Genomic DNA, 24694 nt, shown 5'->3' with positions numbered 1-24694 from the left:
TCCGGTGTGGCTAATTCGTCTGGAATATTTACCCACATCTAAAATAAAGTAAGGGGGCTTCATCTAAAGATATTGCTCTATACGTGTCCATCCAATCAATTTCTTTCAGGCTTAATAAAGATTGATGTCAGGTGTGCTTTTTGTAAACATTATCATAATGTACTATTTAGCCATGTGTACACTACTAAGCTGAATATGAATAATTACATCTCCAGTTCATTAGCATCAACTGCAAAAAACAAAAATTATTAATTTTCATCATAATATCATCCATTTCTCTTCAGTTTATATGTAGACCTCATGATCATCCTTGGTTAATTTTACATCCTTAGATCTGTTAGATCTAGGAACTCTGCAGGTCTGCTCAATAGCTTTTAACGGGAGATTTAACGGAACACAATGCACCTTCTTAGGTCGTGGAACAGGAAGTAATTTACATCGCGTTGAACCCGGAAGTGTGAAAGGGTTCATTTCGTAGCAGTAGGGAGCTGCCTGACACAAGGGGCTAGACCGCTAAAAAGTGCTTTAGCTTGCCTCATGACATTTCCCAGAGGCTTTTCCTGAAATGTTACGTTGAGAAATTATTTCAAGTGTGTATCGTTCTCTGTTTTTGCCATTCCAAACAAGCTGCATCAGTCTTACGGTAGGCTTGGATTGTTGGTATGTTTTTAAGCCTGTACGTTAAGCTATCTGGCATAGCAAAATGATTGTCTGATCTCTTAAAACGCTACCATTGTGTAAATAGGCATAGCTCAAAAATATTTTAAGTTACGAAGGGCAACGACCTCTCAAAATTGAAAAATAGGGATGCGAACTGCCTTTTATTACCAGGAGAACAATTAATGTTACGTATGTCCGTTGGTTTGTCTGAGAAGTGCTTTTGGACAGACAGTTGTGTGCAGACAGTGCTTACCTAGGATAAACCGAATGCTTGTGGCTGTGATGCTGACGTTCGGTAAATACAGAACCGTGGATGTACTTAATGGGGGATGAAAACTGGGCTTCTATAAATCAGGTATTGGAGGAATCGTTCTTATTTAAAATGAGGATGGTCAGCTACCCGTAGAAAACGTCGTTCTATTGCTAGCGTCAGCGATGTTCTGCTTTCGAAACTCGTGGATTTTCAAGAGAGTCCGTGTAGTGCTCAGCCGCCGTTGAACGGAATTGTTCGCCCGTGTCTGCAGTCCGTTATCTCTTAGAAAATTCATTGTCTTGTATTACTTTTAAAGTACATCTTAAGTACAGTTTGTCCTGACAAGCTTTGAGTGGCTTGTAAGTTGCTCAAGATTCATAGATTCTTAAATTAGCCTACTTTTTTTAATGGTCTAAATCATTTTAGTGGCTTTTTTTCATGTCTCTGCAGGTTTTTCAAAACATTTCCCTGTTCTCACGCAGAAATGGGTGAAGTGGAGTTGTCCTGTCTGGCCTACGTGAAGATGTATCTGCATTCCTGCCTGTTCCCTCGCTGCAGTGTGAATGGGTTGCTGTTGTCATCCAGTCCTGCTGGAGGAGCTGTGTGTGTCACAGACTGTGTGCCTCTGCTACATTCTCATCTCCCTCTGGCTCCCATCACACAGCTGGCCATTACTCAGGTAGGCTTACAGCCACTCAGTTTTAGTGATGCCTGTTTAGGAGTAATGTAGATTTCAAATGAATAATCAATTTTTAAAGGAATAATTTTCTTTGACAGAATGTTATGGTTTTTGGGTATACACACTGGTTATTCCAATGAAACTGTGTCATAATTGTCATGTTTTGATTGATGTAAAACTGGTTTCTTTGGACTAGGTGGATGTCTGGTGTTCCCAAACACAACAGAGGATTGTGGGATACTATCAGGCAAATGCCTGTGTGTCTGACAGCAGGTATCTTTTTCTATCCATCGCTCTGACTGTAAACATTTCTTTGTTTTCCCTCTTACATTGTGCCTGTCTCCTGTCTAAGACTTTCTGCTTTGCTAACTTTTCTCCTACTTAACAGCTGTTACTTAATAATTGTGCATATGATTTGTACACAGTACACAATATTTCTTCGCCAGATTCTAAATTTTTCACAACATTGCAAACCTCATCTGTTTCTTGTGTACACCTGGATAGCCCAACACCATGTGCACTGAAGATTGCTGACAAGATTGCAGAACAGTGCAGTAATGCTGTCCTGTTGATGGTAATTTTTTTTTTTCTTGTTTTGAAGCTAGAATCTTCATTTTGCTTGTCAACTCTTAATAAGTGTAACGTAAATCAAAGAATTGTCATTAAATGTGGCAAAACTCTCATTTTTTTTTGTTGTAATTTTTAATGGCTGTTCGTGTATTTTACAGATTGATGGGTCAAAATTGTGTCCAGGTTACAGAGTGCCACCTATAGTGATGTATGAACGGAAAGACTCCCGCTGGATTCTAAAAGATAAAGACACGTAAGTAAATTATTAAAAATGAATTTAAAAAAGGGAGTCCTGTACTTCGGATAGCCTCACCAATGTAGTTTGAGCTTATAAAGCGTCAGGTGTAGGTATGTAAGACTGGATAGGTTTCCATGCTATATTCAGCATCTGCGCATTTCATACTACGCTTGTGATATATTTGCAGATTGCACATCCTACCATTTCTGTAAACATCAACACCATGTGATTAAAAACTTACTGATTGTAAACACAGTGGTGTCTAATTATGTTTATTCTGTTGGAATGTTTGAGAAACTGACCATAATTACTTGAGTTTCACTCATTCATGCTAATGAACATAGGACTGTGTTGGGCTCTGTGCAACATCATCTGTTTTTCATGTTTAGTATCTCAACATATGAGCTGTTTATCTTCATACCTATGTGCAAATATCCTTTCTTGCTCAGGATAATGCTACGGCAGTGGGAAGAGATTCGTTCAATAGCCAGTCAGCTACTAGAGTCTGGAGATCACAACATGTTAGTGGATTTTGACACCCATTTGGATGACATAACAAAGGACTGGACCAATCAGAAGCTTAATGCGAAGATAGCTGAACTGGTCTCTCCTGCCAATGGCAACGTGTAGAGTCCTGTTTCTCAGCCTGTCCCTCTTGGCCTTCTTAGCCTAACCCCTTTGAACCGTGCACTGATGCGATTCAACTCAACTGTTCTTCAAGTGCTTGACTAGGTGTGTCAGATGTTCCTAGACTGAGCTAAGAACAAACAAAAGTGTCAAAGGTCTAGGAGTATGTAGAACCAGAGAGGAAACACTGGTTTTTATCAGTTTTAGTACATAGCTAATGTAAAATGATCTGTTACTTAATTTATGACGTTTTTAAGCTTTCACGTTTTGTATATCTAACACTATTTGTTTCACCAAATGCATCAAAAGCCATAAAGCACACCACATTGAAGAATTATTGGTATGAATGAAATTTATTGGAAATGTTCTGTTCTCTACAAACATAGTGAGGGGACATGTAACAAGACCCTTGAGCATAAATATAATCCGTGTTTATAAATACACTTTTTTGTTTTTCTTTTAGACTTCCATTTCTTTTCTGTGTTCTGTGTGGTACATCCTCTTTCCTGTTCCTCAACAGTGATGACTCAGTCACCATGGCATGTTGTTTAGAACTGGGATATTCAATGGCCAGCATTGAAATGACTGTACTAAATCTCTCAGGTTTGTCATCTGTTTTTTTTAATCACCTCGTAATGCTTTCATAGAACTATCACAGAAATGTACGTGCTGGGTTGATCAGTGAGTGACACAACAGTACAGAAACTTCAAATGTAGCTGAGAACAGTCCATCTAATGCAATATTAAACAGCTATAACTGTTGCTGAATGCACCACATCGTTGACTAGTTGGATATGGACACGGGAGGGGGGTGGGGGTGGGGGGGGGAGTAAATACAATAGTAGAAGGGTTTGTTCTAGAGCGAAAAGTCAACACAACATTTAATCACATTACTATGACTGAGCTGAAATAATATGCTTACATGGACAACAATATTCTTTGTGAAATATAAAGAATATTTAATAAATCATGCCATGTATTACTGTTTATTTAACTGCATCTACTGATAAGGTTTATCACATTGATTAAGTGTATTTTTATAGGTATGACACCTATTCTCTACTTAGTATTCAAATATGTTCACTACAAGACAAACGAAAACTAAATTATATACAGATATATTGCATCAAAAGATAATTTGGGGAGCCACTCTCTACACATTGGTGGCAGTGAAAATCATATCTGCCACTGTGAGGGAATTGCAGCCTGCCCTGTGCCAGTCTCAAGTGACAATGCATTAAGTGGTGTTCACTGTTGTCCTGTATAGGGTAGTGTTTTTTTTTTTTAACACTTGTAGATGGAATCTAATTCTTTTAGTCATCCTATTCCCAAACCATACAGAAAAGATACTGTAAAAATAGCACATTATCAGCACAGATTACATGTAAAGGCCCCCAGTACAGTCTGTTATGTCCACTGCTGACTTCCTGTCGCTATGGTGACTGCACTTTGAACTTCAAGTAATAAAAAAAAAATGCACACTGTGACATTATCACAGGACACTAGTGGATTCCAGGCAGTTTAAAGTTTGTGATGAATCCAAAGGTCTTAACGTGGTGCTTGTACTATGGTCTGTTGGCCCCTCCTTGACTTGGTCAGGACCATGCTAGGTTTAGGCGATGGTTAATTTTGAGAGTTTTGATTTGATTTCAGGATAACATGTTCCAAAGTCCATTTGGAATGCAGAGAATTCAGGGCACTGGGACAAGGTTGAGAGTGACCTCTCCATTTGGTGAGCTGCTGGCCAGGTTATGGAGTAAATTTATGGAGTTTCTGAAGACTTGTGCATCTTCTGTCTGCTTTTCAGCCCAGGGAAGAGAGATCTGAGGAGATGGAAAGAGCAAGTCAAGTTAGATACTGGACGAGAGGGTTGAATGATAGGTGAACCCATGGCTGAAGTCCCACTGGGTCCCTCAGTGAAAAACATTTGATTATTTTCTTCAATTTACACTTCACAGTAATGCATTAAATTCCACCCATTAAAAGGAAAGATGATTCCTCCACTATACCTTTATTATGATGTGCTTATCAGAAGGGTCATCTGTGTCGTGAAGCTCCTCTCCAAAACACATAGTAAAGCTAGACTGAGGTGGTGCAATTCCAGTGGTACGGAAACTCTCCAGCTCTAAGAAATCAAACACCGGCAGATGATGTGAAACCTTGGAAATGTTCCATTGTAACTCATCTAATATATTTTGTGCCATGCTTATTTTAACTGACGGACAAAAACTCTCAACTCTTTACCATTAAGATGTTCATCAAAGACAATTATCCACATATTTTGTGGCTGTTTGCAAAAGGTTTTGTGATACCCACACCATACTATTTTGTTTTTTTTTATTATATGGAGTTATAATTAATCACTATATGTATAACTTATTACCTTTGTAAATATTGACATCAGGTACACGTCTGATAATTGTCTGTGTGAGTCTGTGTAGATCTGCGTGTCTGTGTCACAATGAACCTTTGCTCAACGTATGCTATCACACACCTTGTTTGAAGGTTTCTCTGTTAAAGAGCATTGTGGGTTCCCCAGCTCTCTCTAACTTGTGTGGCCCGGCTTTGGTGGTGTGTGGACCCCTCCAGAACACCCTTCCCTGGCAGAAGCGTTTGGCATAGATTCCTGATCCTGTGGAAGTTAGGGCCACTCCTTTTTCCATGAATGGCAGGAGTGTGGAGATGGCCTGCAGACGAGGGCCCAGGTCTGGGTTTGACGTCATCTCAGCAGGGGGTTCGGGAAGAGGTATCCGGTGGAATACGGTCCCATTAAGTGAAGGCGGAGACGGTGGCAACGGGGAGCATGGCTGAAAGGCTATTCTGAAGTCACTACCCACAATCTCCCGTCGCAAAACCTCCTGCCCCACATAGTGTACTGTGACAAGGAAAGAGTGAAGCTCTGAAAGAGCGAGAGATAAAAGATTACTTCATTTTCATATCAACGACTCTACATCTTTCTTTATAATACTAAATGGAACACTGTCAACTTTGAAAATGCAGACTTTGTAAGGTCAAGTTGTGGTAGCTCACGTTCTTTTGAGCAAAAATCTGACTGTTCTGAACTCTGGTTCAGATTGCAAGGGCAGCTACAGTTATCAGATAGCAAGCATTTAGGTCACAGCTCACCACACTGGTTTCGGATTCAGAAAAAATAAACTAGAGCTTAGTGTTAACAGGATGTCAGTGACAAACAACAGCATACAAAGACAAAAAGGACAAACGTTCTTCATCCAGCTACTAATCACCTCTAGTAGCTGCAGAGGGAGGGATGGTCTCAATCGTGAAGTTCAACTGGATCTCATTGATAACTAGAGAGAAAGAACACACTCTTTTATGAGCATGTCAGTCACCCACTTGCCCCTATTTTCAAATTGACCTTTTCCTGAGAGTAAACTGTAAGGAAATGTAACATATCTCCGAGGCTTAATGGTAGACAAGTGAGAAACCAAACTCACCCCCATCGCTCTTTAAGGTGACTATGGAGTCTGTCAGCTCTTCAGGATGTAAACTGATCTCATTTGCAGTGTTGGTGTCAACTTCCTGTACAGACTGACAAACAATTCACATGACTATTAATTGAAAACAGGTTCAAGTGTTTTAAACAACAAGACACTGAGATATAAGTAATCCTGCCCTTCCTTTAAAAAAGCTCCTTAGTGAGGATTGCCTGCGTCACTGGCATGTATGTTTACCATAGTGATTGGCTGAACGGCAGTAATTTCCTCTTTGATCTGCTTTGCAGGGACATCTTCCTCACTTTCTGATTCACTGCTGTACCTCTTCATCCTCTTTTTGTTTTTCACGGTTCTCTCTCTGCCCTGTCTCTTCATTTCAGCCACACCTTTAAAAGGAAAGATTAATCTGTTCATTTGAATTCTTTGCCTTTCTCGTGCTGTGTTTTGCCTTGGGCACTAATTGTACAGTTTGCACAATTATATTATATATGTGCCTGGTTTACAGCATAGACTGGAAAAATGGATGCAAAATCAGCATAGAGGATATAAATCAACATGTTATAACTGCCATAAACTATGTTACATGTTTAATGTGTTGATTGCTTTGATTTGTTACCTAGCAAACCTTACAGGCCACAAGCTATGACATACATTCTGTTCTTCAATATGTTATAGATAAGTATTGAAAAAATGAGATGTAAGGCATATACTGTATAACAATTTTGAAAGAGGTAGAAAGAGAGAGAGAGACAGACAGACAGACATAATTTCATAGTGAGATGAAAAAAAACCCATCTGACATAATGTTAGAAGGTAAATCAATGATACATCAGCATAAGGGGAGGAGTGCCATTAACACAGATAAATGTTCTTAGCACATCATTTGGGAATTTCTGGTGAATCCTTCATTCTTTAATAGATGCAGTTTACCTAAGATATTTGTTTGATTTTATTACTTCAAAAGACCATAGAACAACACTTTTAAAATTTGAGAAATCTTATTGCTTACCCTGTTCTGCCATTGGTACAAGCCTGTACACTTTATATGGTTCGGATATATCCAACTGTGACCTCTCTGTGACCTCACTGAATTCAGGGCTCTTGTTCAGTGCACAGCGGAGACGGGTCTTCCAGGAGGCGGGATCAGAACGCCCATCCTCTGACAGCTTCCCTTTAAACTCTGCCCAGGCCTGTTGGGGGAAGCAATTATAGCATTATAGTCATTATATCACACGTTAAATTACACAATCCCCTTCCTCACTCGTGTTCTGAGATGAAATGAGTAATGCCTCTCTTTACTGAATTTAACAGATTCTTAATCACTGTTGCAAACCTATGAAATTCCTTGTCGATGGAAAAAAAAAGCTGTGAAGAAAGAGAAACAAAGCACAGAGTAATAATTTAAAAAAAAAAGAAAAGGTGCAAGACACATTCTGTTACCTTGAATATTGCAGCATCCTCTTCACTGCGAAAGTCTTGTTTGCCAGCATGTTTCCAGGGAATGCGAAACATAGTCTTCTCTGTATTATCCCATATTAAACCAGGATACTTTCCACTGTTCACCTGACGCAAAATAATGTTGAATCATTTAACATTAGTCTTCACAGTGCTGTTGCTGTCACTTACATCCACATGGAAACACTATTATTCAGAGACATTCCCAAAGATGTATCCTGTATTCATATACAGTGAGTAAATTAGTGACGCATATTAACAAATTATGAGTTAGAATTATTGACAAACATAAACATACAATCTTCAACCACTACTGACTCGAACAGCTGACCAGATGTCAGGTACGCAAACCACAGAAAGGCGCTACTAATGGCTTGGAAGGGTTTGGACTATCGGTACGACCTTAGGAAAACAGACTGATTGCCTTGTCGTAAATGCAAACTGCTTCCTCTTTTGTAGAATAAACATACTGACACATAAAAAACCCCAACCCATTACCTGTTCCACCATCCAGGCCCGCAGTCGGCGCGTGGATCGAATTTTGCCAGATGCCATCTGCGACAAGAGAGAAGTTATTTGCCTCTCAGAATAATCATTATACCATAGAGAAAGAAGAGTAGATAAAAACCCTTAGAAAATATACAGTTTACCAATGAGCAGAGTTATCAAGGCTATGTCTATGTCCTGTTTGCCCCTAAATTACTAGGCTGTTAAATTAACATATGGACAAACAAGATCAAATTCATAAAATATGACCAGCTACCACATGCTTTCAAAACAAACTGTTTCTAACGCATGACATGTGATAATTAGCCCCAGAATCCTTAAATTTGACGTCGGAATTTCTTAAGTCTTCTGCTGTGCACTACACTTTGTCTGGCGATAAATCGAATATTATTTAAATACTGGCCATAACTTGCCACTAGCAATCAAAAATGTGCACATAACCGCGCTCCATATAATCATGGAAAATTTGACTTAAGTTTCGATTACCTTCCTCACTTGCGTTTCCTAATTCCAAATAAGCGTCGATCAACTTATCACACAAAAGTTCCAATACTGCACAGAGGTCTACGCTAGAGCGAAGCCTAATGCAACGGCAAATAAGATCGTCGCTCCCTTTCCCAGAAATCACGTGACATTTCAGAACGTATTTACGCGCCTTTAGACTCAGAGGCCTCTAGAGGGCGCTGAGCTATCAACTGTTTCTGCCAAGAATCCTTACAACTGTATGCAATGTATCATTAGATAAATTCAAGAGTATCTGTAAATCTGTATGCTTCAACTTGAATATCATTTAAATATTTAGTTCTGCTAATGCAACATAATGTTACAAAGAACTGATATTTAAGACACGTTTTCAGTTTAAAACACCTTTGTGTTTATTGTATTATGCAGTAAATCACATGGCATAGACCACATCCCTCTGACACAATGAGACCAAGCAATGATATGCCTTTAGTTATCACTGACAAATAAAAATGAGCATTTGTTGACAGAGAACTTGCTTTGTCTGTTTATATTTGCACTAGGACAAAGTACAACTGACAACACTGACAGTGAAAACTTGGTCTGGGCAATTTACCTATGACAAACAAAGAATCAATAATACACAGCATTATCAGATCACAGTACAAGCACTGTGTAATTGTGAGAAAATATCATGAAGCAGTTACAATGTAATTAACATCTCATCACTTGCAATGACTAAATGTAGAAGTGCAGTCAATCAAGTCCAAAGTATACCCTAACCCTAACATTTAACGATTCCTGGAAACATTTTCCATGTTTTAGTTGACTGATTTTTTTATTGCTTGAATTTATATATCTCTTATAATGAAAAGCTAACACTAGCATATAACACTCTTTCTCAAGGCTGCCCTCTTCCTTTCTCTTCTCACTTTTTCCGAGGAATCTTTTCTCCAAGCGGAAGCTCCATCAGTTTCTGTCCCAGAAAGAGAAGCAGAATACACAAAATCCTTTTGCTTCATTCTTAAAATGACCAAAACAATTCTTAAGGACTTAATGGTGTTTTACCACATCATTACACTTCATATTGACCAGTAGGCGATTTGTAAGGGGATGAGGGGGGGATGCCATAACCCTCGTTAGCAAAATGACCAAAATGCATCCCCCTTGTTGACCTGCCATTCCCCTATACTCTATAGAGTAGTGTGATTGACCACTGAGCCACCTCCCCTATTGGCCATTGGGCCATCCCCCCTGTTAAAAAATAACAAATCGCCTACTGATATTGACATAAATTACTATATTGATATAGTTCATACCAATTAAATTAAGGAAAACGTTGTAATGTTAACACACACACACACACACACACACACACACACCAAAAACATCAAAACACAACACCAACAACAACAACAACAACACCACAAAACACAGTCATTGTTTGGACAAAGTCACAAGTGAACTGTATGAGAGCTGCATCTCTGACCGACCTGCAACAGTCTGTTGTGATATGTGACATCATCCTCATTGTCTTCCTGTGTATGATCTATGTAATATCTCTTGCAGGCAGTCACTAATTCATCTTTATCAAAGAGTGGGGCGGGATCGAGGGCATGCTCATTGATGAGGCTGACCAGATACTCTCTGTAGTGTTTACTGAATAAAAAATAAAACAAAAACAAAACAATAACTTATTACTTAAACAAATGCAAACATAAACAATAGCTACAGAAATATTGAAAAGTTTTGCTTCTGGGTATAAAATCAGTGATTGTTTTGGTGCATCTCTAAAAACACACTCGCAAAGTCCAGCGTGCCCAAGGGCAACCTCATGTCCACATGGAGAGTCAACATGTTGTCCAGCCTCATCCTTCTGCTCCATTACTCCACACTCTCCTGACAGTGAGAAATATAAAGAGGAGAAAGGAGAGAGAAGGAAAGAGAGAGGGAGAGAGAGGGAGAGAGAGATTTTGACTTCTGATCTTGGCCTTCATATTACATTGCGCCGACACTGCAAATGGAGATGAATGTGCATGCAAACTACTAATAGAATTTACTGAGATTCTGGAAATGGACAAGATGGAATTAGATCAGAGATAATAAATATAACACGAAACAGATATTTAGATTAAACAGACAGTGGCATCATGGAAGAAGTGTTTTGAAATCTCAGCAATGTCTGAATGACTTTCACAGATGTAAGTCACTGAAAAAGTGTCCAACCTAGTGGACAGATATACAACTGACAATGGAAAAGAAAAGGAAAAGATTTCCCTTGTAATAGGCCGAAGTTAAAGTCATGACTTGAATGTAAGACTTGTCAAAAGAGACAGAGAATGAGGAAAATAGAACTCATACCAGTCGCACTTGTCCTACCTGTCTGAATTCCATTGGGTGGTTCAGTATTGAATTCAACACCACTTTTCTGTAAACAGGACCATTAATACACATGAATACACTGTGCAGTACTGTTGACAATCCACAGAAGCTAAGTCTGATCTAAACAGTGCCTCTTCCTTGACTCTCTCTTTTCAACATAAAAGCAGTATCTTGCTTTTTTTTCCCCATATGTCCTCACAAACCCCCATTTATCCATCTGTTGCTTTCAGAACTGTCCTTCACTAGTTTCCGATGACATGTCACCTTCGTATTTAGCATTCTCTTTCTCTGAGTACCTGTAGTAAGGCTTGAAGTCTTGGTGGTTCCCAGTCACGTAAGTAAAAGAGGCAGTCACGGGGGTGGTGTGCGTGCAGCCCATTTTGCATGGTGCACTCTCTCACAGGGCATCCTGTCTGAAAAAGAGAGAAAGTATGAAAGATAAGCATTGGGACCTAAACAAAGCGGCGAGTAAAAGATCGTGTTGACATGGTTAAAGCAGGAGTAAGTGGATGTAATAGGTAAGAGGAAAAAAGATTTTTGAGAGCTAAATACAAATAGTTAAATTAGTATTGCTCTGGGCAGAGACACAAAAACGTGCAAGAATAATGAAAATAAAAGTGGTTACTTTGTGATATGGGCCGTTACAGCCACTGCAGAACTCATGCCTGCACTGTGAACAGGTAAAATGCATGCAGCCTCCTTTTGCCAAAGCATACTGAAATCCACAGCCTGGACATTCTATGAGAGATAAGAGAGAAATACCCTTCATGTCAATATACTACCGATATCCGATTAAAGATACCCTAATTATTTCAATTCCAGTATAAGTTCCAGTACATAACCTTGCAATTACGTAGTAGTATTTATTTATGATAGCTTGACATCATAGTTGAACTCACTGATGCCATTGTCTCGTATGTAACCAGCTAGACCCTGTCTCTGATATTCTGGATCATTCTCTCTTTTCCAGGTCTGAAACTGCTCACAAGTGACATTCTCATGCTGATCCTCCCACTGAAAAATACAGAGATATAAAGAAGGAAAGAAAGAAAAGAAGGAGAGAGAAAGAGAAAGAGAGAGTGAGAGAGAGAGAGAGAGAGAGAGAGAGAACGATAGAGAGAGAGAGAGAGAGAGAGAGAGAGAGAGAGAGAGAGAGAGAGAGAGAGAGAGAGAGAGAATTATTGACAAACATCTTAGAGAAAATGGCTGCTTTTCCTTCATGTCCTTGTTTACTCACTGGTTTCTTGCACTTTGAACAGAAGCTCTTATGGCAAGCCTGGCAGGTCACTTTGAGCTGCGTTCCATCATAGATGAAGCCATTAGTGCACTTTGGGAGAAACACACAGAGAGAATGTAATAAGACAGGGATAAGAACAGTAACCAAAGAATGACAAAGAAAGAGAGAAATTGGACAAAGAATTTAAGCTAATTTCACTGAGGTCATCAAAAGCACCATCTGACACCTCCTTTCAAAGGCACCGTGAAAGCAGTAACTTACATGGGAACACCAGAGGAACTTTGGGTCCTGCATAAGCGTGTATTCTGCAAGCTTCTTCATGAAGAGCTCATGCACGTCACGCTTAAGACAGTTCTTCAGCTAAAATATATGTAAAAGCACATTAACTCTGCACTTCACAGTAAAAATTAAGCTCTTTGTCAGCAAACTCTCTCTCTCTCTCTCTCTCTCTCTCTCTCTCTCTCTCTGAGTCTCTACCTGTGAATCCAGGATAGAGAAGTAATTGTAAAGGGCTTCAGGGTCGTTGATGTCTGGTTCCCCACAGGCTGGACACACCATGTCTCTGATGTGTTTGTCTTTCACAGCGACAGTGAAGTGTTCTTGAAAACATTCATTGCATATGGAGCACTGACATGATATCAAAGATGCCATCTGCGAGTGAAAGACAGACAGGTCATAGGCTTGTTCACATAAATATACACACCCACACTTTGACAGAAGCACGCATACCTTACTAAACGGAAAGTTGCAATAGCAAATTGCACAATCCTGAACAAGCATGCGGCGGACGAAGTCGCGGTCGTGGTGTTGTTTGACCGCTTGGACGACATCGTCTAACGTGTACTCAGCCCCAGGTTCCTGAAGTAGAGACCATGCTAACTCACAGCGACCCCAGCTCGGCAGGTCGTACAGCGCAAGCAGTCTCCGACACGTCTTCTACAGAAAAGAGAGACCGACAGAAAGAGAGGGAAAGAGTGAGAGCAAGCAAGAGGACTTCAACTGTAAAGTTATTTTCATCTTTCATATACTTAAAAGTTATATTTGATATCAGTCTATGTGGCTGATGGGGATCATAAAATTTACTAGTTTTGTCACACTGTGCAAACGCCTCAACATTTTTCAGTATTACGTACGAAGGTGCCCTGTTATCCAAGTAAGCAGTAACTGAATGGAGAGAAATGTTTACAGTATTAATTACAGCAAATGTTATGCAGTAATGGAGATTTGACTTATTATGCACACAGATAGTGCCACAAACCTCTTTATCAGGGTCTTTAGGATCTATGATGATTTCTGTCTGTTCACTCCAGATGCGCTGACGTAATGGTTCCAGTAGGGGGTGTTGTAAGTGAGTCAAAGCCCCATTCAAGTCCCCTCCACTCACTCTCAGTGCTTCCTCACATTTCACCCGGTCTGTGAAGCCTAAAGACTGCAGTTCACGTGTCTGCTCACACACACACACAACACACACATAGACACACACACAAACACACACACATACACACACGCACACACACACACACACACACACACACACACACACACACACACACACACACACAGATACAAAGCTTATATGTACACAGAAACAAGTTCATATAAAGCTCATACAAACACACTACACGTATTTTTTTAAGCAGGTGATTTCAAGCAGATCCAGGGGCTGAGAATCCCACATTGAAATTACCATGTCATTACCAGTCTGCCTTAATTAACCTCATTCACATATTGCTCACCTTTGCCTGTCTGCTTTTCAGTAACTTTTGGACAGCTTTCTCAGTATTGCCCCCTGCGTCAAGCCAGGCTTGTTTGGCCTCTGCTCTTGATAACAATACTTCCCCGCTTTGTGGCTGACCGTCCTTGGCAGTTTTATTGTCCTGAATGGAAGCGACCACGGCACAGATTTCATCTAGCAGATGCGGTAACTCAGACTGCAGCCAGTCAAAAGGGTCCACGTTACTGCCTCCCGAAACGTTAAGGGCAGCATACACCTCCTCGGGACTAATCCCCCTCTTTTCTCCATCCTTATTTAGCAAGAAAAAGAGAGAACGAGAGAGAACAGGTCTCATGTTCAGTCAGATTTTTTCATATACAACTGCAGAAAAATGAATATTAATACTGTTGAGAGATATTGATAAGTCAGATACCCAGTTATTTGGAGAGCCGATATGAAAATGTATAGATTAAAAAAAAAAAAAAGTCGTCACCCACTCTGATATAACGGATGAGTGTAAGTCCTTCATTCCGCATGCTCTCCTGCCTCTTCAGGTCCACCTGCCTTGGCGGGACTTGGGGCTTTTCAAAGTGCTGCATAGTGTTTTCAAGTGGTGGACTTTTGTTTGTTTTCACAACTGGTTCATTGCGTGACAGGTTACACATTTCACACACAGCACTGGGCGAAGAGTTGACGAAGGTGCAATGCTTGCACGTCCACTTTGAGAGAGAGAGGCAAAGAAATTTAAATGAGATGAGAAGAGATGAGGTCAAGAAAGGGAAATTAACCAGATAAACTAGACCGACAGCATGACATTAGAAAACAAACTCGTCTGAAAGGCAGTCAGAAACTTCTGGAAGCCTAATAGTCATGTCTACGCAGTTCGCGAGAAAATATTTTACTGTCGCACACTCAGGTCACATGCTTTCTGGAAAAACTGCAACAATGTTCCTGTGGAAAGTTTCACAGGCACAGCAGAAAGATACTGAACAAACCTCTGCCTCTGTATCCACTGGTGGATTGGGTTTGGGAGGAAAGAGTTGCTCAGGTGTTATCGGAGGCCGTGTTGCTAGACGTGGACGCTCGCACACCTCACAGAGAACGCTGGTACCTGAGTTCACCATTGTGCAACTCTTACATTCCCACTCTGGGAGGGAGGCGGGAAGGGAGTAGAGTTAGGTTTCTGTTGATAGTTCTGATCCTATGGAAAAAGACTGTAACGAACGCTGACCTCTCTCTGTTTCAGATGACAATCAACGCACTACATCACATTCCGCAAAAGAAATATAGGTACCAGTCATGTACCTGATGGAGTAGAGGGGGATGAGGCCTCTTGTCCAGCAGGGGAAGCGTTACCCAGAGGTGGTCGTCCACAACTCCTACACGTGACTGCCCGAGCGTGGTTTACAGTGGAGCACTGTGTACATTCCCACGATGAGAAAGACAGCCTGAGAAAATCCACATGGTGTGTGAAATATGCTGAAAGACCCAAAAGTACATTGCTAGGTTTTTCTACTATGATTGACAGACACATTAAAGGTACCACACGGGACCACTTCTGCCTTTAAGTCTTGCATCTAACCGTAAAGATTCTGGAGCTTTGGTTATGTTCACAGGCATTCTTCTGTGACCCTTCCGGTCGGGGTGAGAGTGACGCAGTTTGTCACATTCTGTGCACAGCCTCTGGGCACAGGTTGGGCAGTTAGCAGCAACAGGAGCCAAACCACAGATAGCGCAGTTCTCTGTAAGAGGAGAAACAGATTACATTTAAACGCTTTATATCCTGCAAGACAGTCAGATCACAACATATGAGGAAAAAAAAAAACTCATTTTACCTTTCTGAGAGGGTGATATGTGATCTCTCTTATGAGCGACTTTTTCAGGGTGACGATGGACAACAGCGTCACATCTTTCACAGTAAGGGAGGGAGCCACAGTTGGAGCAGATGAAGGAGGGTGCTTCTCCGCACATGTCACATGCTGTAGGAGTAGACGGTGAGCAGGGTGTGGCAGGAGGTTCGGTTTGCTTTGGTCTGAGCATTTGGCGTGGAGCAGGGACTGGAGGGGGTGTGCGGACCGGTACAAATTTAACTTTAGGTTTGGGTGGGGGGGCAGGAGGCTCAGACTTCGTCTCCTCAGTTTTAGTGGAAGGAAATATAACAGCATCTGATGTGATCCCTGCCCCCTCCTACAGAGGGATACAGAGAGAGAGTGAGAAAGACAGTAGAATCACGATAATGATGATGACGACAATGATCATAATCGTGATGATGATGATGATAATGAGGATGACATTAGTCATGCTTAAACTGACCGTCTCATGTTTTTGTTGTCCAAGAAAAGGCAAAATACTTTCAAAGAACCGTGAATGTGGGTGTGATCCCTAGATAAAACAGGTTAAGTATTATTGTGAGTTCATACAAATCACAGAAAAGTTCACAGCTAACAAGTCAGACAAATTTGATCCAAATTTAAACCTTTCACCTTGACAAGCAAGTCCAGCTCTGCCCGAAACACCATGACCTCTATGGCTACTGCAGCAACTCTTCGAATATCTGGCTCCGTGACCTCATCTGGATAGCTGAGGCCATCCGGAAGCTGAGTGGTGTAACCATAGAGATGCAACACATCCCTTCCACGCTGAGGAACAAGCAAGGTTAAAGGTTACCTGAACCATCTATCAGTTAAAGGCATCCATTTTTGTAGCATCTCATTTTGGATTTTGCATTGATCCTGAGATAGACAGATGACCACTCCACTCAGACAGTGTTTAAACTGTGATATGAAATGGGTTTAGGTTAAATGCCTCTTATATTATACTTCGTAATGCTTACTTATCATGTCAAATGTTATGGCTTGAGCTACATTAGCTTGGAAGCCTTTAATCAGTATTGTTGAAAAAACTGGGCACCAAACCGACAAGATTTATATAATTAATATGGATATGAAAACACAGTCCCTAGTTCAGACAGTTCAGTCCCCTAGTCGCAGTTCAGTCCCCCATTCTCAGCCTAAAGGTAAGAGAAATGGTGGAGAATGGATTGCTGAAAAGTCTACTGAAGAATACTAAGAACTATTTCTGTTGAGACTGAAAGTGAATGAAATGAAAGGGAGGTATAACGTGGAGATCTTTACCTTCATGGCGTCCACTGTGCTCCTGAAGATGGGGTTGTTATGCTTTACAATGCGCCAGTACTTGGGCCTGGTGGGATTGGTTAAATTACAGCCGTATTTCTCTAGAACATTAAGTGCCTTCACCATCTTACCCAAGGAGTCCAAAGCCTAAGAGAAAGATAAAGAATAGGAAGGGGGTTAGGAGAGAGACGAATGGGTAAGAGATAGTACAAAGTAGAAAAAGAGATATGGGAAGAGGTTGCGAAAGACAGAGAGACCAGAAACCAAGTCAGCAAAAGTACAAGATGGTGGATGACGAGGAACCATAAAGTACATCAGACCAGGGACCAATACCAAATAGATTCAATCTCTTCAAACCTCCTCCTCCCACAATATGTCTAAAGCTCAAGCCCTGTCTTCACCTCTTCTCTGTTCTGTCCAGCAGTATTTTCCAACAGCAGGGTTTTGGTGTCAATGTGCTGATATTTGGTAGTCAGAGGAAGAGCCGTCTCAGCCAGCATCATAACATAAGCCTTCACTTCCTGGGCCGAGCCAGTGGACACAAGGTGAGACTCCGCCTTTTGTCTTAGCTCCTCAAACTCAGTTGAAGGAGAGCCCATTTTCCAGGATGAAAAGGAATTTCCTGGTGAGAGGAATTGGGGTGGAGAGACTGATTGAATTTCATATATACTGAATTGGAAATATGAAAATCATTCAGACTGTCCTTAAAGGAATACGTGCAGATACAACAGAGAGAGAGAGAGAGAGAAAGGGAGAGAGAGAGAGACTTTGCAGTTTTGCAGTACCTGTAGATAGTCACATGGCATTTACAGTTCCTACACTGTACCTTCACCTCTATTTATCACACCTGTAGGTAGCCTTGACCATATGGGTGAGTCATATTTTACCTGTATATTTCATATTCGTTAGTCCGTTAGTCGTTAAAAGTTTATCGTTCAGACATGGGAATACACCCAGCGTTCGATAAATTACATAAAATCATGTAAAACGACTAACACAGTTGACATTACTTTGTTGTGGGGTAGTAATACTGCTATGACTGACATTTGAAAAAAAAAAAACCCTCCAGTTGAACACTTTACAAATACATTCAGAACCATGTGCGCTTAAAAACATACGACATATATTATACTCCTGAATTAAATGTAGTTAGGAAGAGTTAACTGGACATTATTAACAAGGTAGGACGAAACAGAAAGTTTCATTTAAAAAGACACTAGTAGTAACATGAGCCTAATCATCGGTATGGCTGTTATTACCTGAAGACGTCCGTATTTTTTGAGAAAGAATGGTAAATTGTTTGAGTGTTCTCCTGATCTGTGGACTACTGCTGCGCCATCGACCCAGTCAGTTTAGTGTGGACCTCCAGGCGGAAGAAACCTTACACTGGTTTCGGTTTGGAAAACCCTCTCCTCTGGATTTAAAGTCGTATAACTACACAGCATTCGCGCAGACGTCATAAGACTGCGAACTGAAACGAATCGCGACAATTACCAGCTCCCACCACATCGGGTCATGAAACTATTCAATGTTTTAGTTGTTTCATCTGGAGTGATTTGCGCTGTTAAAAACATAATTTCCTCTCATCAGAATAATTGTTAGGTCCCTTTAACACCACAGCTGAATCACGTTTTGGAGCACGTTTTAGAAGCAAATAAATGCAATTTGCTTACAAAATACCTCAAAATGTGTCTCAAGAAATACCTAATCTACTACAACATCTCACGCACAGGATGTATGTTTACACGGTAATTTGAAATGGTTTGAAAATGTCAATTGAAAATCCATCGCTACGGATCCACCTTCGTTTGCTTAAGCGATCGCCCAGGTTTATTCAGTCCTCTAATGTGCCCCCTGTTTCTATACAGTTTATTTTGATTCCGTGTCAGATATTATGACATGTTTTGCACATAAATGGGAGGCGCCAATTTGATCAGGTGCCTGACGCTGAGCAACGGAATGAAACCGAAAGCTGTTCGTTTGAAAAAGCGAAGAGACCTAAATCCAGGAAGAAGAGGTAGAGGTCGATTCACAGACACATTTGTTAGGCCCTGTGTGCGCATTTGCTACTGTATGTATATTTTGTATTGTTCACTGATCTAGATAACTGTCTCAACGCTCATAATGCCAAAAACTGCAGTACTCAAGATAAGCGCAGAAAATGCGGTGAAGGTAAGAACTTTTCCGTGTTGCAGTTCTGTTTCACTCGCCATCCCCCCCCCCATGCACTTACTCGTAAACTGTCGTTGTAATTTTCGCACTTTCTTTTGCACTCGTTGTGCTATTTGATTCTCGTCCCCAAGTGAAAGCTATGTAAGATCCAAGTTATGCATACTGTAAATCGTGCCAGAGTCAGTATACTGACCATGCACGAGAGCATATCTTTGTCTTTTTCTACGACAAGTGAAATGTTATTAACAACCTGTGCTGAATAACTGATGTGTCTTTCACGATGTATTATATATGTATCGGTCAGTAGTCGAAGTCAGTTTGCATTTGTGAACTTATTCATACTTCCATCAAAAGTCCTTAGTCACTCTGCCCCATAACGGCTAAAATCGAAAGCAACAAATAGGATTAAGATACTGGTATTTCCCCACCCACACTCACATATCCAGTTTGCCATAGGCAAGCATCTCCAGAGAGGTTGGCACATAGACATGAATGACTTTTCTTTGATTTCACCAAAGACACTCCTTTTCCTTGAAGCACACGAGGGAGGTTGATTTTAAAGTTAAAGAAGTTGAATTGGATTGAATCGCTGATCTATAAACAATATGGTCTTTTTCTTTTCTTTTAACTACAGGTGGAAAACTTCCGTCAGTCACTGTATCGACAGGTATGTTCACTGTTAACGTGTTTGTTATACTTGTGAAGAGATGTTTGTTATGAGGTAAGTTTTCTGAAACTTCAGTCACAGCCTGGTCCCATCCTCAGTTTATGCAAAATTCAAGCACTTGACATCCTCATAAAACTGAAAGATTTAAAAAGGCATTAGTCCTACTTAGGCTCTTTAGACTAAATAATTGCTAAATACTTCTGAGGAAACAAAGAGAAGAGCCTCAGGGATTGTTGACCTTGCCAGAGCTTGTAAAATAAAGACAAACACGCCAGGGCTGCTTGTCTGCCTTGTGTTTTTGACTATGTCCTTTCAATTAGTTTTGATCACATTTTGTAATTGCATCTTTTAGTGTCTTGTTGAGCAACCGGCCAGTTGTTCCTGCAGCTAGGTCTTTGTGATTTGAAATGGTTAACTTGTTTTTACATGTTTTATTATATTTGTTTTATCATTGGCAGTATGTTCTTATGTAATAAGATATGTTAATAATTTGCCCAACCTTTGTCACTTATGCAGGCTGAAGATCTCTTCTCTAATCATATTCCCAGGAAAATCTCTAAACTGGACAATTTACTTCAGGTACACTTCACTACTACATTTTTCATACTAAAGCGAGTGAATGAGTGATAGAGTGAGCGAGTGAGTGAGTGAGTGAGTGAATGAGGGAGTGAGTGAGGGAGTGAGTGAGGGAAGGAGGCAGGGTGGATGGAAGGGAGGGAAGGAGCAGTTCTGGGAATTTGAATTAGAATTTCTCGGAATTTGAAATTGATATTTTAAAGAAGTGAGTTACCTCTATATTCTTTTCTCCTGTTTCTCTAGGAAGAAGAACTCAATGTCACTGACCTCTCCTCCCTCCATGCACCCCTAGAAATCCCCATTCCTGATCCCCCCACCCCTGAGGATGAGGTCAGTTCTGGGATCACAGTGTAAATTATTTAGAGGACAAAGCCGAATAAACACGGTATCTTTAATGTATATCTCTGTATCTCCTTAATATACAAATAGGATAACGGTATTGTTTCTCTAAGACACATTACATTTCAGACATATTACATGTAAACTCTATACATGACTAGCAATAGTGTTTGTTTATCGGACCACTTACATGTATCTTCACAGGAAATGGAGACAGACAAGAATGAAGAGGAGGAGAAAAAGAAGAAAAAACGTAATATATGTTATTCTTTCTTCTTCGTGTCCTCATTTGTTTCATATCAGTATTCCATACTGATTTTGCTGTTCCAAACAGTTATTGCTGTTTTTCTCTAGTTCTAACACGCACACACACACACACACACACACATACACACACGCACAAATAACATTCTGACTTTCTCCTCCTTTTGCTGGATACAGCCCCCAAGTGTGGTTTCATCAAAGGTAATGAGAGGATTGTGAAGCTGCTGGATATAGTGAAGCCAGAGATTGTTGCACTGAAGGAGACCTGCATCACAGTAAGTATCAAACTGTGAGGAAGTCAACATGACTTTTAATCTCACCCCTGAATTTAAACAGTCAAAATGACAAGAATCGTGATTTATAACCTGCCAACATGGAGTTCAACAAATTATTGTGGAATGGTTGTAATGTCAGAGATTGTGAAACTTTCGTGTATTTTACTGCAGCTCTGCTCATTTCTGTCTCGTAGGTTTCCTGTTGGATTGCACACCTCATTCCTAAAATAGAGGACGGCAATGATTTTGGTGTTGCAATCCAGGTAAATCATTTTTTCATATGAAGCATTTGTGGTTGTTTGCCCCCATCAACATTATATAATGACGGTTTGAGTCGTTTAGATGCTTCAGCGATGCACTGAACCGATTTTAAAAACACATTAAATGCTGTGTTTTACAGGAGAAGATCATTGAGAGAATAGCTGCTGTGAAGACTAAAGTGGAGGGATTTCAAACCAACATAAATAAGTATGACATTTTCTTTTCTGTGTCAAGACACTGATGTCAGGAAGTAGCGTCGTGTCCCGCCCCACCTGCCATTTTAAGATGAATCAATGTTTTTTTTTTTCTAGGTACTTCTCAGAGAGGGGTGATGCAGTAGCCAAAGCCTCCAAAGACACTCATGTGGTGAGACTGATCTCTTTACCTTTTTTCTCATTATAGTCCTCTTTTTATGTTTCATCGGTTTATCGCCCTAAAGTTAAGTGTAGACCAGATTGGATTTTTTTTTTACTCTCTTTCTTTTGGTGTTTATTCTTTTTTCCCTCCTCCACATTTGAACCATTCTTAGATGGACTACCGTGCCCTAGTCCATGAGAAAGATGAGGCTGCGTTCTCTGAGATCAGGGTTATTGTGCTGGACATCCGCGGATTCTACGTAAGTGGTGAACACTTAAGCATGTGTGTCATTCATGTAACTGCACATTTCTCTACGTAAAGTTTAGCTTCCTCTCGTGCTCATGTCATGTGCCATGTCTTGCTACATTTCAGGCTGAGCTCTATGACATCATCAGTAAGAACTTGGAGAAAGTGACTAATCCAAAGGGAGAGGAGAAGCCTTCCATGTACTAAGAGTGTTTCATGTGGTTGGGGCCAAGAAGATAAACAGAGGGGAGAGCGATAGTCAGAAACACACCTTTCCATTCAGGATAACCTTTTTTTTTTCAGTGAAACATACAATCAGTCATTTTGTACTCTTCAGATAGTAGTGTCTCAAATCAATAAACAAAGTCTTGATACAGCAGAATTGTAGCAGCTCATAACTTTGGCCATTTCAGGAAGACTGTTCTACTTATTGCAACGGTAGTGCTAGTGGTGCATAGAGGGATGATTTCCCAAGATTCTGCTTGTGTAACTCGAACGGGTGTTCTATCTTCATCAAAGCAAGACAATTTTCATCTCTTAAAAAAAGAAATTTAAAGCAGAAGCATTCAGTTGTGATTTGTTTTATTTAAAAAAAAGTTTTGCAGCACTGAGCTGTGATTATTTTTTTTTTTTTTTACAACCCACATAGGGGTTAAGATGGTACACGGTACAGAACTGAAATTAGCAAAACAAAATGAATGTTACATTTTTAATTTCCTCAAGAAAAGCAAAAAAAAAAAAACTGTTGCAAAGACACAGATCTTCTGGAGGAAGGAACAAATAACATAAAAAGAAATGCTGAGTGAGATGATCCATCCAAACTCATACTTCTGGACCTTCTCCTCCAGGAATTAACTGGAAACAGAGGAGAAAAAATATTAAGTACAATAGGGAAAATGTTCCATAACATTGTTGCGATATGTACTACAGATGTAAATTATATAGTATATATTTCAAAAACATTAGAAGTACAGCCTTTATAACAGAGATTACTAACCATTGTGATGTTGTTGCCATTGAGTAGAATTTGATCCAGTTTGGTTATTCTTCTCCCTTCTGGTGTGATCTCACTGCACAGAGATTTGAAACAGTTTTAACATCAGGAAAACATTACAGTGGTCAATAAGTGGGGCAAAACAACACGTATTTATACTTACAATTCTGTCACGTCCTCCAGCACCATGTCTGATTAGACGGGTCAAGGAAAGACTCTGGGTTAATGCTAGTCGTATCAACGAAGCCCGATTTAACGGGCACAAAATGTCAATGTTGCCCCAAGAGTTGCAATCACACTTGTAACCCAAAACTTAATGGCGTGAAAAGTCTTGAAACAGCGAAGCTTACATATCGGTAAAGGATACTGACAAAGTCATCGAAACCCAATAAGGTGCCGACAATCTCCTTATCATTTTTCATGACGATGTGGATTCTGGAGCCAATGCATTTGTCCACTAACTCTGCAAGAGGAGAAAGCTACGTTTTGAGAAAATGGCACTGACACGACATAAACATATGTAAAAGAGCATCCAAACGATAGGTTTGGTGTGCACACTCCAAACAGCATAGGTTATGTCTTAAGCAAGCTATCCAGACTCAAACAAACATTTGTGTATATATGAATGCAAGGGAGAATGGAATTTCTGGTCTGAGCACATTTCGATACGTAAATGCAACGTCTACAGATAGGTTAGTCTCCGAGTGCTGGTCTAACTGCTTTTCTAATTGTCATCAATTTCTGACAAACTAGGTTTTCCACCCTGTTTTAGGATAGTTACTCAACAGCGCTTGATAGCTAGAGCTAACTAGCATGGTAGCTAACGTTAACTCAGCAGCATGGACATTCTTTGTCAGATATACCAAACTGCCATAGGCATGATTCCAGATTTCGGTGAATTTTATACAAATAACCACAGAAGCGCTTAACATTCCAAATCATGCACGAAATAAGTTACATCAAATCTGCTTAATTAAAATTTATACATACCAAGTGGTAGCAACTGAGATGGATTTGTAGCCGGTGTTGCCGCCATGTTGACACTTAACAGACACGAGTAATCAATCGATTCAAATAGATGGTCTAGACTAGACTCATACAATCGAGTACAGACAACAATGATAGATCATATTGATAGAATAAAAAAATAGAAAATGTAGATCAAATTAA

General features: G+C 40.2%; 6 protein-coding genes across 7 annotated transcripts; 2 read left to right on the top strand and 4 right to left on the bottom strand.

The window, feature by feature from the left end:
- The first annotated feature begins 492 nt into the window (after positions 1 to 492).
- Positions 493 to 3828, top strand: emc9 (ER membrane protein complex subunit 9). Of its 2 annotated transcripts, none has more exons than XM_030773934.1 (6): positions 493 to 643; positions 1396 to 1592; positions 1789 to 1865; positions 2097 to 2166; positions 2321 to 2415; positions 2850 to 3828. In XM_030773934.1, the coding sequence occupies exons 2-6, from the start codon at positions 1398 to 1400 to the stop codon at positions 3028 to 3030; spliced, it is 618 nt and encodes a 205-aa protein (XP_030629794.1). In that variant the 5' UTR covers positions 493 to 643; positions 1396 to 1397; the 3' UTR covers positions 3031 to 3828. The 2 variants fall into 2 exon arrangements, with proteins under 2 accessions (XP_030629794.1, XP_030629795.1); XM_030773935.1 differs by having other exon boundaries at positions 1364 to 1592.
- Positions 3829 to 4004: 176 nt separating this feature from the next.
- On the bottom strand, positions 4005 to 8988 carry irf9 (interferon regulatory factor 9). Its single transcript, XM_030773933.1, has 10 exons — positions 8931 to 8988; positions 8436 to 8492; positions 7923 to 8045; positions 7492 to 7672; positions 6720 to 6868; positions 6483 to 6576; positions 6273 to 6335; positions 5522 to 5926; positions 5037 to 5152; positions 4005 to 4850 (listed from the first exon to the last, which is right to left on the bottom strand). Exons 2-10 carry the CDS (start codon positions 8490 to 8492, stop codon positions 4719 to 4721), a joined length of 1320 nt encoding a protein of 439 aa, XP_030629793.1. The 5' UTR covers positions 8931 to 8988; the 3' UTR covers positions 4005 to 4718.
- An 841-nt stretch (positions 8989 to 9829) lies between these two features.
- On the bottom strand, positions 9830 to 16281 carry LOC115812077 (E3 ubiquitin-protein ligase RNF31-like). The gene is made up of 18 exons (XM_030774564.1): positions 16075 to 16281; positions 15822 to 15981; positions 15545 to 15687; positions 15235 to 15386; positions 14737 to 14958; positions 14262 to 14549; positions 13784 to 13969; positions 13255 to 13461; positions 13003 to 13176; positions 12787 to 12885; positions 12526 to 12615; positions 12188 to 12302; positions 11914 to 12026; positions 11585 to 11701; positions 11286 to 11334; positions 10709 to 10805; positions 10400 to 10565; positions 9830 to 9882 (listed from the first exon to the last, which is right to left on the bottom strand). Exons 1-18 carry the CDS (start codon positions 16277 to 16279, stop codon positions 9835 to 9837), a joined length of 2631 nt encoding a protein of 876 aa, XP_030630424.1. The 5' UTR covers positions 16280 to 16281; the 3' UTR covers positions 9830 to 9834.
- A 67-nt stretch (positions 16282 to 16348) lies between these two features.
- LOC115812514 (E3 ubiquitin-protein ligase RNF31-like) lies at positions 16349 to 18022 on the bottom strand (the record flags this gene model as incomplete). Its single annotated transcript, XM_030774992.1, has 5 exons — positions 17775 to 18022; positions 17374 to 17520; positions 16723 to 16878; positions 16553 to 16621; positions 16349 to 16426 (listed from the first exon to the last, which is right to left on the bottom strand). Coding segments are annotated over exons 1-5 (648 nt in total), but the record flags the coding sequence as incomplete, so codon positions are not given.
- A 1375-nt stretch (positions 18023 to 19397) lies between these two features.
- Positions 19398 to 22937, top strand: psme2 (proteasome activator subunit 2). Its single transcript, XM_030773984.1, has 11 exons — positions 19398 to 19545; positions 20180 to 20212; positions 20729 to 20791; positions 21032 to 21118; positions 21332 to 21380; positions 21569 to 21666; positions 21861 to 21929; positions 22067 to 22134; positions 22239 to 22293; positions 22457 to 22543; positions 22657 to 22937. The coding sequence occupies exons 1-11, from the start codon at positions 19498 to 19500 to the stop codon at positions 22735 to 22737; spliced, it is 738 nt and encodes a 245-aa protein (XP_030629844.1). The 5' UTR covers positions 19398 to 19497; the 3' UTR covers positions 22738 to 22937.
- Positions 22938 to 23142: 205 nt separating this feature from the next.
- Positions 23143 to 24560, bottom strand: lsm5 (LSM5 homolog, U6 small nuclear RNA and mRNA degradation associated). The gene is made up of 5 exons (XM_030775707.1): positions 24515 to 24560; positions 23892 to 23987; positions 23688 to 23715; positions 23528 to 23600; positions 23143 to 23385 (listed from the first exon to the last, which is right to left on the bottom strand). The coding sequence occupies exons 1-5, from the start codon at positions 24558 to 24560 to the stop codon at positions 23353 to 23355; spliced, it is 276 nt and encodes a 91-aa protein (XP_030631567.1). The 3' UTR covers positions 23143 to 23352.
- Between the last annotated feature and the right edge of the window lie 134 nt (positions 24561 to 24694).

The sequence above is a fragment of the Chanos chanos genome, chromosome 5 (genome assembly GCF_902362185.1).
Source record: "Chanos chanos chromosome 5, fChaCha1.1, whole genome shotgun sequence".
NCBI lineage: Eukaryota > Metazoa > Chordata > Actinopteri > Gonorynchiformes > Chanidae > Chanos > Chanos chanos.
This window is presented reverse-complemented; position numbering and strand designations above follow the sequence as displayed.